At 30.9% G+C, this 13,127-nt stretch overlaps 1 protein-coding gene across 4 annotated transcripts in view; it reads right to left on the minus strand.

The window, feature by feature from the left end:
• LOC106470460 overlaps positions 1–13,127 on the minus strand; it is a 59,880-nt gene that overhangs the window by 12,583 nt on the left and 34,170 nt on the right. For all 4 annotated transcript variants that reach the window (XM_022399066.1, XM_013931020.2, XM_022399064.1 and 1 more), the window contains exon 8: positions 5,411–5,588. In XM_022399066.1, the coding sequence (XP_022254774.1) occupies positions 5,411–5,588 (178 nt within the window). The remainder of the gene's footprint in view (positions 1–5,410; positions 5,589–13,127) is intronic.

The raw sequence follows: 13,127 nt of genomic DNA on the forward strand, positions 1-13,127 counted from the left end.
GAAACTTATTATGTTAGATTTCATTAGATTATTAGTTTGGCAAGGTTTAACACTGTAGTAACAGGCTCGTGTATTTTACACAACCTTGTAACCACCATGTAACCATGGTGGTATATACATACTATGACGTTGAAAGTACTTAATCTATCTATCTTCATGAAATTTGACAAGTTGTCAGTAAACATTAAAAGTCATTTGTAGACAAAAAAAAAAAAATTAGAATTTTTAATTAAATATTTTACTAACACTTTTCTGTAATAATTACACAGTGTCAGAGTGCTCACTGCTCTGAGGGCAAAATGATTTTCATGTTAAGAATAAAAATGCTGTTCTTCTATTGAAAATTTTGAAATTTAATTTGTGTGATCCCTAAAACTTCCTTCAAAAAAATCTATATTTTATCTGTTATTTTCTATGCTATAATTCTATACAGGTTGATTAATTACACTGACCTTGTTACCACCATAAAAATTAGGATATAATTTCATTTGCATAATCTCTAAAAACTCCTAAATAAATATCATATGTTTTTTGTTTGTAAAACTTTATAATCTGTTAGTTTATCCATCCTAACTCTATATGCAGCTGGTCAATTTGATCAATCTCATAACCACCATAAAAAATAGGAAGTAAATATAAATAACTTATTTTTTTTTCTAGAATGAATGCAATCTGTAACAGGAAACTACAATTGTTTATCGTAAATAGCTTACAGCTGGTAATGGTATACATCTGTTTATATTTAAATTTTATTGCACTTTGACCCATGCAATTAATAATCCTGCCACACAAGTTGTACATCACTTAGCAAACATGTATTCAATTTACAGTATTGAATCACATAACACACTAGTTGTTCTTTCATTCTTTCGCAAGCATACCTCATGAAAAAAAAAAATTTTTTCTTTCATACTCTTACCTAATCTAACATTATCTAACCTAATAAGTTTTAGTTTTTACATTAGTTACTTTTATAATAATAAAGAATAAACATGAAAGACAAGAAATATTGTATTTACTTTTTCTTCATTTTTTTGCTGTTGACTGTCAATGAAAGCAAAGCTACATTTTATTTTTCATGCTAATGGTACTAGTAAACAAGATAATTTGTATTTAATTAAATAGAATAATAATATGCACAAATCTAAGAATAATAATATGCACAAAGCAAACAAAGTCCTATCATAATTTATCTGACTTTCAAACTATGTGATAAGAGCCTTTGAAAACCTAGCTAAGCTTGTTGATATGAATACTGTGAGATAAATTTTTCAACTGTAGGCAAAACAGATAATACTTTGAACAGAAGAAAACAACATAGTAAAATTTGATAGATTAAAACTTTGGCTTTCTATTAGTTATAAATAATATAGTATAAAACGTCAGAGAAAACTATTGGCAATTTGTGAAAGTAAGAATGTAACAGATGGGCTTGGCAAGTGGGTCTGATTTTTTAGTTAATGGCTAAATAAATAAATAAGATTGGAGGCTGTAAAAATCATGCTTTGCCTCAGTAATATCTATATTATAATGCTAATTTATGTTAAATTATGTACTTCCCAGAGGGGTGGTAAATAAATTAGAGGGAAGACTTAGAGGGCAAATGTCACAATTCTCATAGAAGGAGATTGAGGCTTTATAAATATTTCCTTATAAAATATGTAATATTAAAATTTAATTTATTAAATATGTTTTGATTCCAAATTTATTCATATTCATTGATAATAAAATACTTTAATTACATTTTCAACGTAACTCTATAAAAGGTAGTGATATATGCACTTTGACCCAACCTGTACATATAAGGCTAACAGATATTTTGCTGTATCAACTACTTTACTTAATCAATAAAACATTAATTCATACTTGTTACTAACGTTTATTAATAAAACAGAAATATTTTTCTGTATATAGTATCAATGTCTCTTTAAAATAAAGATAACTAGTACTTTGTGATGCTAAATTTCAATCAACGGATCTAACACATCTACAAACATCAGTTAACATGCTCATATTAATCTATTTACATTTTCTAGTTCCCATTAAAGAAACCCGTCCAATTAGATATGATACTTAAAGTATTTTAACTGTACTAATTTTTTATTCCTAAAAAAAAAGAAGATGGAAAGAAATATTTCCAATCACCAAAAGATAATCAAAATTCCTGCTTTGTTAACTGTTTTTAATTGACCTCCAATAATCTTATTTTAAAAAGTATAAGGAAATATATTTTGGTTGAGCAAATAGGCCATTACATGCAAGCTTAGCTATGCGAGGTCAAAGAGACTTGTATACAGTAGTAAAGCTACTTATTCAACAAATCATATTTAATAGCACAGCTACACAGTCAACACACTTTTATGTAGTAGCACCATTAGAATGAGATCTCTATGTAGCAGTATACTCTAAAATGCTCAATAAACCTTACCTCATATCTTTATGTAGTGGACCAGCAAAATATAGTAATTCTTTTTGTACAAGAACAACTATACAGTCAACAAATTTTGTTCTCTCAATCTTGTTTTAATATTGTTTAAAACAAATCACAGAGTTTTAATTAATCAAACCATTTCTGAACCATAGATGGAGTTCAGAGATGTTCATGTTAACAGAAACTAGCAAATCAAAGCAGGCTATTGAAAAATAGCTACCACTGCCTCAGATTATCATTAACAGAATGTGGACCCACTTCCAAACCAAATGGTACAGTTGCTAGGATGCCTGAACAAGGTCAACAGTTACTCAAAACACAAACAGATGACCACTGTCCGTCAGTTTTGGCTTATTGCAATTGTAGGGGACTTTGTCTGAGACTGAATCAGGTGCTTTCAGCCACGAGTGGGCATTGATTAGAAAAAGGCTTAATTAGGCTGGCATACATGTCAAATGCCCAATGAGGTCCATTCCACTCAAAGCAAGGGGCAAAACATTTTGCTCACAAAGGTGACAAGAACGTGCCCAGCAACAAACAAGTGGTAATATTCTCTTTAATAATAAATCAAATTTCAACCTGCAACCAGATAACAAAAATATGCTCATCTGAAGTGAACCTGAAGCCAGATTTGACGCTATCTTCAAAGAGAAATATAATGTTGTGGATAGGTGTATTGCCTATATCCTAAATGACTGTACTTTAAACCCTGTGTGAATGGCATTGGTGCTTTACATGAACCAAATTTCTATGAAGATATACATATCAATGTTTACTATAATTCTGAATTTACTACGTCTATCTTCAGGAAAATTGGTAGGATTTTAGTAAGCATTACATGTATGTTGTAAATAAAAAAATATCAAAATTTTAATAAAATATTTCTAGTGAACATTTGCCTGAGAATTTATTGAGTCATTCTGGCTGAAACTCTGACTATAATCTGAGTTCATGGTGATTTTCATGTTAAGAATAAAAATACCTATTCTTCCTTCATCTTACAGTTTTCGTATTGCATAACCTCTTAAATGAATGCCTTTTTTTCAGTAAAACTTTATATCTGATCTGTTATTCTCTCCACCCTAACACTAATTGTAGTGCAATCAGCAATATAGGGCAAAATGAAAAGTTGAAAAATATGAAATAAATTTAAATTACCCATTTTTAATTTCTGGAATGTAACAAAAATTACACAAATAACTTACAAACATGCTTCCCTTGCATATAGCATGCTGCAATACTGACTGTAATGAGGTATTTTTTTACTTAATGTTTTTCATTTAAGTTTTCTTATCTAAGCTAATGTTTCTTACATTTTGAGTTCAAACCTTCTGCTGTCAACTGACAAAGCACTGTAGGACTACTTTTGGTCCCAATGTTGGTGGTCCAAAATATTTTAAATGTTCATGTGTCAAAGCTATTACCAGAAGGGAAAAGCCTTAATGGTGGATGTCACAAATATATATATCTATATCTCACTAAAATTGAGAAGGTTGGAGGTTTACATTTTAAATTATGACCTGCCAGTAACTGTAATTTGAGTATCTGATTGGTTAGCCTCTCCGACAGCCTTTCAAGGGAATGAAGAAAATATTAAATAAGAGAAACACATGGGAGATGCACCATGCAACATAAGGAAATCAATAGTAAGAGCTCTTACTTAAATATTTCCTTTGGCATGAGCAAGTTAAACCTTAGATAATATGAAACATTGAATTATAAACTGTTTTATGCCAAGTTTTATAGCATACATTAATAATAAAGTTGCTTATTAAATTTAGAATATAACTGTGTAAAAGAGGTTGTGACATACACACTTTGACCCTCACCATATATGCATTAATTTATGGAATTTGTGCTTCAATAAATTGGTGCAATTGGCTCTATATTCTATGGTGTTTGTACTTTGATATGCTGGTGCAACTGGCCTTCTTTCCTATGTTTTTTGTGCTTCGATGTGCTGGTGCAATCGGCCCTAACTTCAGTCTAATGAATGACATCCATCTTCCTCACTTTCATAAACTGCTTGATACCTTCCTTGGAAAAGAGAAGTTTAGCCAAAAAGTATGGATTTATTCTATCAATAATGTTTTGGATTTGTTTAGGAAATGAGTAGCATCCTCTTATGTGACTTCAGAAACTAAAGAAGATATTTTTGGGTAGTGGTCAAAGATACCTCAAGAACTTATCAATACTCTAATATCAAGCATGCAAAATCAGTGCCATGATGACCTAGTTATTCATGATTACCACACTCCATATTGATATGAAATGTAATGAACTGTAAAGATGTAAATATATTTATTCAAAGTACATATTTAGGAGTGCATAATGGATAACCAATAATTTGCATTTCATATCACATGCCTGATGTGCATTAAAATTAACTGATGGGTTATGAAATTATTTTATAGCAGTGGTTTTGTCTTCTCATGAATAAACAAAATTATAAATTCTAATCTTAAATAAACTGTTCTGGAAGAGTTTATTAATAGTAAACAGTCAGTTGAATAGCAGTACGGCTAAATTCAACATATCTTTCTGGTGTAATAAAGCTATTAAGTTACAAGATCTAAATGCAGTAGTAAACATTATGGTCAGCTAGCGTTTATGTACCAGAAGTAATAGTACAGTTACACACTTATCAGTACTTTAAGTAGTTTTACAACTGCAAAGTCAACAGATGCTTATGTAGCAATACAACTAGAGTCAACAAACCTTTATGTAATAAGAAAGTTACATTTAACAGCTCTTTGCGTAATAATAAAGAAACATAATCAACAGACTTATGTGTAGTAGTACTGCTACACAGTCAGCAGACCTCTGTGTAGTAGTAGTACTGCTACACAGTCAGCAGAACTCTGTGTAGTAGTAGTAGTACAGCTGCAGTCAGCAGACTTCTGTGTAGTAGTAGTACAGCTAGACAGTCAACAGACTTGTGTAGTAAAAATAGTACAAAAAATAATTAATTTAGCTTACCTAGCACTGTTGCTCCATAGCCAATATTCTCTGTTCCCATACGGTAAGAACATGTAGGTACAACTATCTCATGTACCTGTTTGTCATTAAGATGTAGGGTTTGTAGTTTTCTTCCAACAGCCCATGGGTACTCATCCATAACCATTCCTGATCCATTGCTGTAGGTTATGTGAGCTGACTACAAATAGTAAAACAAAAATGTTTTAATGTGTAAAGAAGATTAGAAACAGGAACTAACAACCTAAAATGTTTATTTTAATTGGTATTTTGTAGTTGAATGCACAGATTTTATAAAATGTAAAGGCAATGCTGTGTATTTAAAGTAATTAAGTGACCTGTCTAAACTACTTATGTAAGAGGTTAGGTGAACTGAGTTCTGAAGAAATCTGATGACCATGCAGAATGTCTCAATGACAGCTAGGTTAAATCTATTGCACAACATGTGATACCCACCAAAAACCTGTAGTACATAAGACACTTTGAGCCAAACAGTCTGGTCAAAAATGATTGACTTGTCTAGTAAGAGAAACACTAGATCTAGTGATACATTCAAATCCTGGATATCTGGGGCAAGAACTAAAACTTAACAGTCAAGGTACTGGTACTCTTAAGTATATAAAAACAAATGAAAAAAAATCACATTCAAAGCCATTACGGGCTGGATGGAATCCACCCAGCTTGTAACCATGAAAGTATCCATGAGAGTAATTATGCTATGATTTTTGATAATGTATGCACATCTTTACAAAATTTTGTAGGTTATTGGTAAACATTACACAGCTTTCTCATAAAATTTTTCTTTCAGAATATTGACTATCCAACATGCAACATAATATTAAAAATACTTTTATGCATTAGAACATTTTTAAATTTCACATGTGAAATCTTTATAACCTCCAAATAATTATACATTTTTTTTTAGAAAAAACTTTATATTTTATCTGTTATTTTCACTACTGTATCTCTGTACAAGTTGGTTCAATTTGACTGACTCATAACCTCGATAAAAAAATTTGAAAGTAAATATAAATTATGATTTTTTTTATTCTAGAAAAACTACAAATTACAACATGAAAACACAAATGTTCAGATTAAATTTCACAGCATTATACATATATATTATTTTTATTATATTGACCTTTCAGCCGTGCCTGGCTAACATTATTGAAGTTACAATGACACGGCACATGTGCACTCATGTTACCTTATCCAAGAATATAAAACTGGCCTTTACAAAGTGACTTGTCTTGGCTGTGTTTTAGTGGACTAGTATTTTGTAAAATACAGTCACATTTTAGTTTTAATACATTATATATGTATTTACATTATTACTATTTAAAACAAGCTCTTACATTTCAGTTACTTTTCTTAAAACATAGAACAGTAAATAAAGAATTATAGAAAATAATTATCTCTTCTAGTTATGAACTATGAACTCGTTTGCTGCTTGCCATAGGTTGCTAAGCCTTATCAAATTTCGCACATGAAGGATGTGAAATGAAATAATTTTTTTTACATTTTATATATACATTTTGACACAACCAAAAATCATAAATTACTATATCAATACCATAGAATTCCACTATAATTTACCAAACTTAGTAACTAAGCTATATTTGGGTCTAAAGAAATATAACATTTTGAGCCCACTAAAGACTTACCTTATTGTTTGAAATCTGCCACGAAAAGACAGGATTTTCCATGTAAATGCTTTGCAAAGGCTTAGAGAACCACTTGGGGGACATTCTGAGCTTTTGATTGGTTATTCACACATCATAGACAAAAGTAAGTGTACATAAGCAAGTGTTTTCAAAAATGGAAAGAGGTGGGTGGGGCTACTGTATTTGATTCAGTAAACTTAGTGATACCTCAGCAAATAGACAGGAGGTTCTTATTTTAGATTCTAGCTTTTTCAATACCAGTAAATTAAGTTCCTCATTTGTAAGAAACTATAGACTTTGAATTTGGACATCAAAAACAACTAATTTGAACCAATGCTGCATTCAACATACCACATCACACAAAAAAAATCAATATTTAGGATTTATTTTTTAATATTTACTTTTAAATTATGAAATTAACTAATTGATCATACTAAAAGTTGAATTATAATCTACAAATTAATACCAAACTTATTGATATAGATTTATAAAATAACAGTTCAATCAAATTTTGAATGTGAGTCTCCAAATGCAATTTCATGGCCTTTGACCTGTTACCATAGGAAGACCCGTAGAGACAGGATTAATACAAACACTGATGTCTGGGATGGGGCTCTGAGAAAGAACAGATTCATTCTCCAAATACCTTTCCCTTTTCTATGCATAGTATTATTTACACTCACCCCTCTTTTTCACACATGGTGATGTCATCCATATTTCCCTTCTCCTAATTTCATTTTTGTACATTTTAATGAAGTTTAAAAAGCTTTCTATGCAAGCACAGAGATTACTCTTTTAACTATATAGATAATATGGTATCTTTAATTAACTGAATATTAGAAAAATTTAGTGTAATGAGTGAAATGTTAATCAGTGTCACAAATACTTCAGCAGGAAAAACATTTCTTGAATGCTTCTCTATTTACAGAAATACTGAGAGTTTAATTACATTACAAAACTTTTTGAGATTAATTTCATCTGTCATGAAATTGACTTCTTACATAAAAAGAAATGTAACTGCACATTACAAGTTAAAGAATGCATGATTCAAGTTGTGACCTCCCATTACTATACCAACTTTTCATGGTTGTGGGGAAGAAGGATGCATAATGTTCATTATATCAAGAATTCTTCTCATTTATTTTATTAATATCAACCAAAGTACATCTAGCAGTCACAATGAAAAAACTACAGCTTTCATGTGAAAATGAATGGCCATGTGTTATAATTACAGCCACAAACAATGAAATATACAAAGATATAAGAGCACGTAATATGAGGTATTAGGGGCTAATGCTGTTTATTTTTGATAATTTCAATGTATTTAGAGTACTTCTATTATGTTACAGTTAGATTAAGTAAGTTACTACAGCTACCAAAGATAAACATGGTATAATAGTAAAATAAAATTACAATGGTAAAAATAATATTAATCTAATAATGCTTATAAAGGATCATATAATAATAGAAATATAAACAATGATTTCTACTGAAATATCTAATAACGTTTTTCTTTCTTTTTAATTCTCATTATGTTTGACCATCAAAGTTTCAGAAACTGTGTTACACAGAACAAAACCTGTAGACTCACATACAGTTTTTAATGCAGCTAACTAAAGAGTAACAGTTTGCATACAATTTTAACCATCTTGCAATGTATTTAACATGATTTTACAACCACCATGTAACCATGAAGCTATACATACTATAACTCTGAAAGTACTTAATTTATCTTTACAAAACTTTGCAAGCTTACAGTAAACATTACAAGTTCTTGACAGACTAAAAATCATAATTTTTAATTAAGTATTTTTACTACAACCTTGTTGATGAATACATGAAGTCAGAATGTTGACTGCTCCGAGCATAAAGTGATTTTCATGTTAAGATTGAAAATATTTTCTTCATCTGAAAATTTTCAATTTCATTTGCATAATCTCTAAAAACTACTAAATAAATATCAAACGTTTTATTTTTGTAAAACTATATATTCTATATATATGGTCAACCTCATAACCACCATAAAAATATGAAGTAAATATAAATTACTTATTTTTCTTTCAAGAATGACTGCAATCTGTAACAGGAAACTACAATTGTTTATCCAAAATATCTTAGAGCTGGTAACAGTATACACCTGTTTATACTTATATTTTATTGACCTCTGAACTGCATCTAACTAATAATCCCACCACACAAGTAGTAAATCACTCAGCAAACATGCAGCTCCCATTGTCGCACTGAATTATCTAACACATAAACTGCTCACAAACATACCTTGTGAATAATTTTTATCATCTTTCCTAACTTAACAATTTTTACACTTTTAGTTACTTTTATAACATTAAATAATGAATACACATGAACAACAAGAAATATAGTATTTACCTGATGCTTCTTTTTTTTTTTTGCAGTTGACTGTCAATGAAATGTAAACCTACTTTTTAACCTAATTTTACACTAAATTTTGTATTTAGTTAAATAATGCACCTAAGAACGTAGATTGATAACACACAAAAAGCAAACAATGTCCTATGACTATTATAATTTTTCTGGCTTTCTAACTAAGCGATAAAAGCCTTTAAAAATTCAGTTTAGCTCGTCGATGTGATGCTTGTAAGAAAAAAAATTTGAAACTGAACGATGTAATATAATATTTCATTTGATATATTAAAACTTTGGCTTTCTATCAGTTATAAATAATATAACATAAAACATCAGAGAGAACTATTGGCACTTTGTGAAAGAGAGGACGTGACAGATGGGTGTAGCAAGAGGGTCTCATTTTATAGTTTATTGCTCCATAAACAAATAAGACTGAAGTCTATAAAAATTATGCTTTGCCTGAGTAATATCTATATTATAATAAGTAACTTACATTAATTCTCGAAGAGGTGGTAAATAAATAAAGAGGAAAAGTCCAGAGAGCATACTAGGTTAGATTGGGGATTTTTTAAATATTTCTTTATAAAATTACGAACTTAAAACTTATATTAAGATTTTATTTATTGACTATGTTTTCATGCCAAATTCATTCATATACATTGATAATAAAGTAGTTCAACTTCTGAATGTAACTCTGCAAAAAAGTTGTGACATGCACATTTTGACCTATTCTATGTGAAGGGGTTAAATGGAGTATGTAATGTCACAGGCTTTATGTGATGTGGATTTTTACACAGCGTACATAAAGTAAATCAATCCATAAGTAACACTTGTGTATGCAAGGGGCCATGTTGTGTCCTGTCAAGATCAGGACATTATCTTGATATCATGTTCTCAAAACTTGGTTGTGAATATGACAAGTTTAAAAAAAAAAAAATTAAATGTAGATATATCAATGGGAAGAGTTGGTCCACCTAATATATAATAATGGATCTATAATTTTGATATAGTATTCATTTAACTTTGACCTTACTATTGATCCCTTGTAGCTTTCTATTACCAATGCGAGAGGCTTTAGAAGTGAAAATTGATGGAAGCAACTTATTCTCTTTGATAGCCAAGTAGTAGAACATTGGCCTTGTTAGCTACGAGATTAAAGCAGAGTAGAACATTCTCAGTGACTGTGCTTTCAATGACAAATTTAAGCTTTGCTCAACAGTTCACCTTTTTATATGCCTTCTATGGGCATGCACATCCAACATTACTAACACACAAAAAAGTAAACAATTTAACATGTTAAAAATTTTTGAGATGATAAAAATAAAATACATACAATCACTTTGTACTTCTTTCTAGTGGAAATCACAGTTACCATCTAATGATTCATAAAAGGCATGAATGCCATTATACAGTGTTCTCTTTCTTCTGTAGTTATTCACTATGACAAGATTCCTTATAATCAAGCATACTTTTTCATTCCTAACGATTTTGGGTTCTCTAGCTCATGATTTGAGTCTTTCACTACCACCAGTAGATGTGGTTGGACATATCCAAGGGAAGTAAATGCTCATGTACCATCTTTTCTTTCCCGTAACTCTTCATAAACAGAGAGTTTAGCATCATTCTTTTCTTAACCCATAAAATCAGAATAGCATAAAGTATAGCCTCACTGGCAGCTAATTTTAACTCGTTCACTCTTTACTTCTTGGTAAAGCAGTAATTCAGAGGCTCATTAGTGACATGCTAGTTCAGCTTATCAACATGCTACTACTTCCTATTGACTGCAGCAAGACAATCCTCCAGCATTAATGTCATTTGGCATAAATGGATGTGGAGCCAGTTTCAACAGGATACTTATTTTTGCCTAATGATAATTTCTCAAGCCTACTTGGGCTTGAGTTGAGCATCAACATTTATACTTTCTTCATGGGAGAACTTCTGACAGATAAAGAGTACATAACATATTTATGGTGATGGTGACCAGTCCTAATGGTGGGGAGAGTTATGTTGGAAAAAATTAGCCTCCACTGCAGTTCATATCTATTTGCCATTGAAGGTCCACCCAATTTGGGCCTTGATAGTGCTGGATGTTGATCTCTATGGCTCTTTCTACAGACTACCAATGTTTTCACAGCATGACCTGTTTTGATGACTCTGTACCAGTGTCTTGAAAGACATTAAACAGGTCAGAAAGAAGTTCAGTCATTTGAATGATAGAAAGAATGAGAAGCTCTATAATGCTCAGTGCAGTGCTAGAGAACACTCTTCATTCAATATATGTTTCAGTCTCCAATCAGTTTAACTCTTACTCCTTTCCACAAGTTTACCAGATCATAGAGACATCTCTTGGAATAGTACCTCAGGAAAAGCACAACAGAAAAATACTTTGGAAAGAAATTGAAAATACTAATCAATTACCACTTCCACAATAACTACGTTCTTCTCAATGGCAACAGCATTTTATCTTAATTGAGGAAATCTATGATATTCCAAGATTTGATAAGGAACAAACAAGGTACACTTGATCTTCACAACAATAAGAAGTTCACAGATCTAATTCTCTAAAGGACAAATGTAATGATTTGTTGCAGGTGGAATAAAAGAGAAAAGAAACAGTGTGATGTTGAACAAACATTGTTTTACAAAGAAAACAGGAGAATAAAACTGACACTAACTGACCATCTTTTGGAAATAATTATTGGGTTGTTATTAGATTTGTTTGTTTGGAATTAAGCACAAAGCTACACAATGGGCTATCTGTGCTCTGTCCACCACGGGTATCGAAACCCGGTTTCTAGCGTTGTTAGTCCACAGACATACCGCTGTGCCACTGGGGGACAGTTGTTATTAGAATCAAAGCAGACTGGCTGGAATGAATAAACTATATCTGAATAAAAATCAAATAAACTGCATTAACAAAGCAAAATGAAAATAAACTTTACTTTGAAATAAACAGAAAACTGTTTAGCTAACTAATAAATCAGGAAATATGCACACACGATAAGCAGATTAAAATAAGAATTAGATTTCTACAGCAAGTATTGACTCTTTCTGTATCAGAAACAAATATAATGGCAAACCTGTTATTACACTCTACATTTCCTCTGTAGGGATAAATCATAAGACTGGGTGACTAGTATTTGAAGGCATATTTATGGCATGTGACAGATGTAAGATAGTCTCACATAAACAGACCAATACAGGATAAAAATGCAATCACCCCTTGAAACAATAAATAGCTTCCTTAATTTTGCTACAGAAAGTTACTCCTAGGTTTTAACTGGCACATGACCCAAGTTAAAAGTTTAGGAATGTTTAAGAATTTTGTATGATAAACTAAAGAAAAGTAAAATGTGTGGTATCTTCATACCACACAGGCAGTTTTAAATAAGGGCAACACTTGGTTTATGTTATGTAAGTTCTAGAACAAAAATGAATTGCAAGCAAGTTCTTATCTCAGAAACATTGCAAGTGTTTTTTTGTTTATCCATTCTCTCACTTTCTCTGTCAACAATCATGTCACTTATGGTTCTGAGTGGCCTTAACACAATACATTACACATGTCAAGTTACCCATAGTTCTCCACTTCTATGTGACTTACTGTGCAAGTGCTAGATGAATTACAATAAGCTCAACTTTCCCACCACAAGTAAGATTTCTTTGTTTGAAGT

Source organism: Limulus polyphemus, unplaced genomic scaffold (assembly GCF_000517525.1).
Source record: "Limulus polyphemus unplaced genomic scaffold, Limulus_polyphemus-2.1.2 Scaffold4017, whole genome shotgun sequence".
NCBI lineage: Eukaryota > Metazoa > Arthropoda > Merostomata > Xiphosura > Limulidae > Limulus > Limulus polyphemus.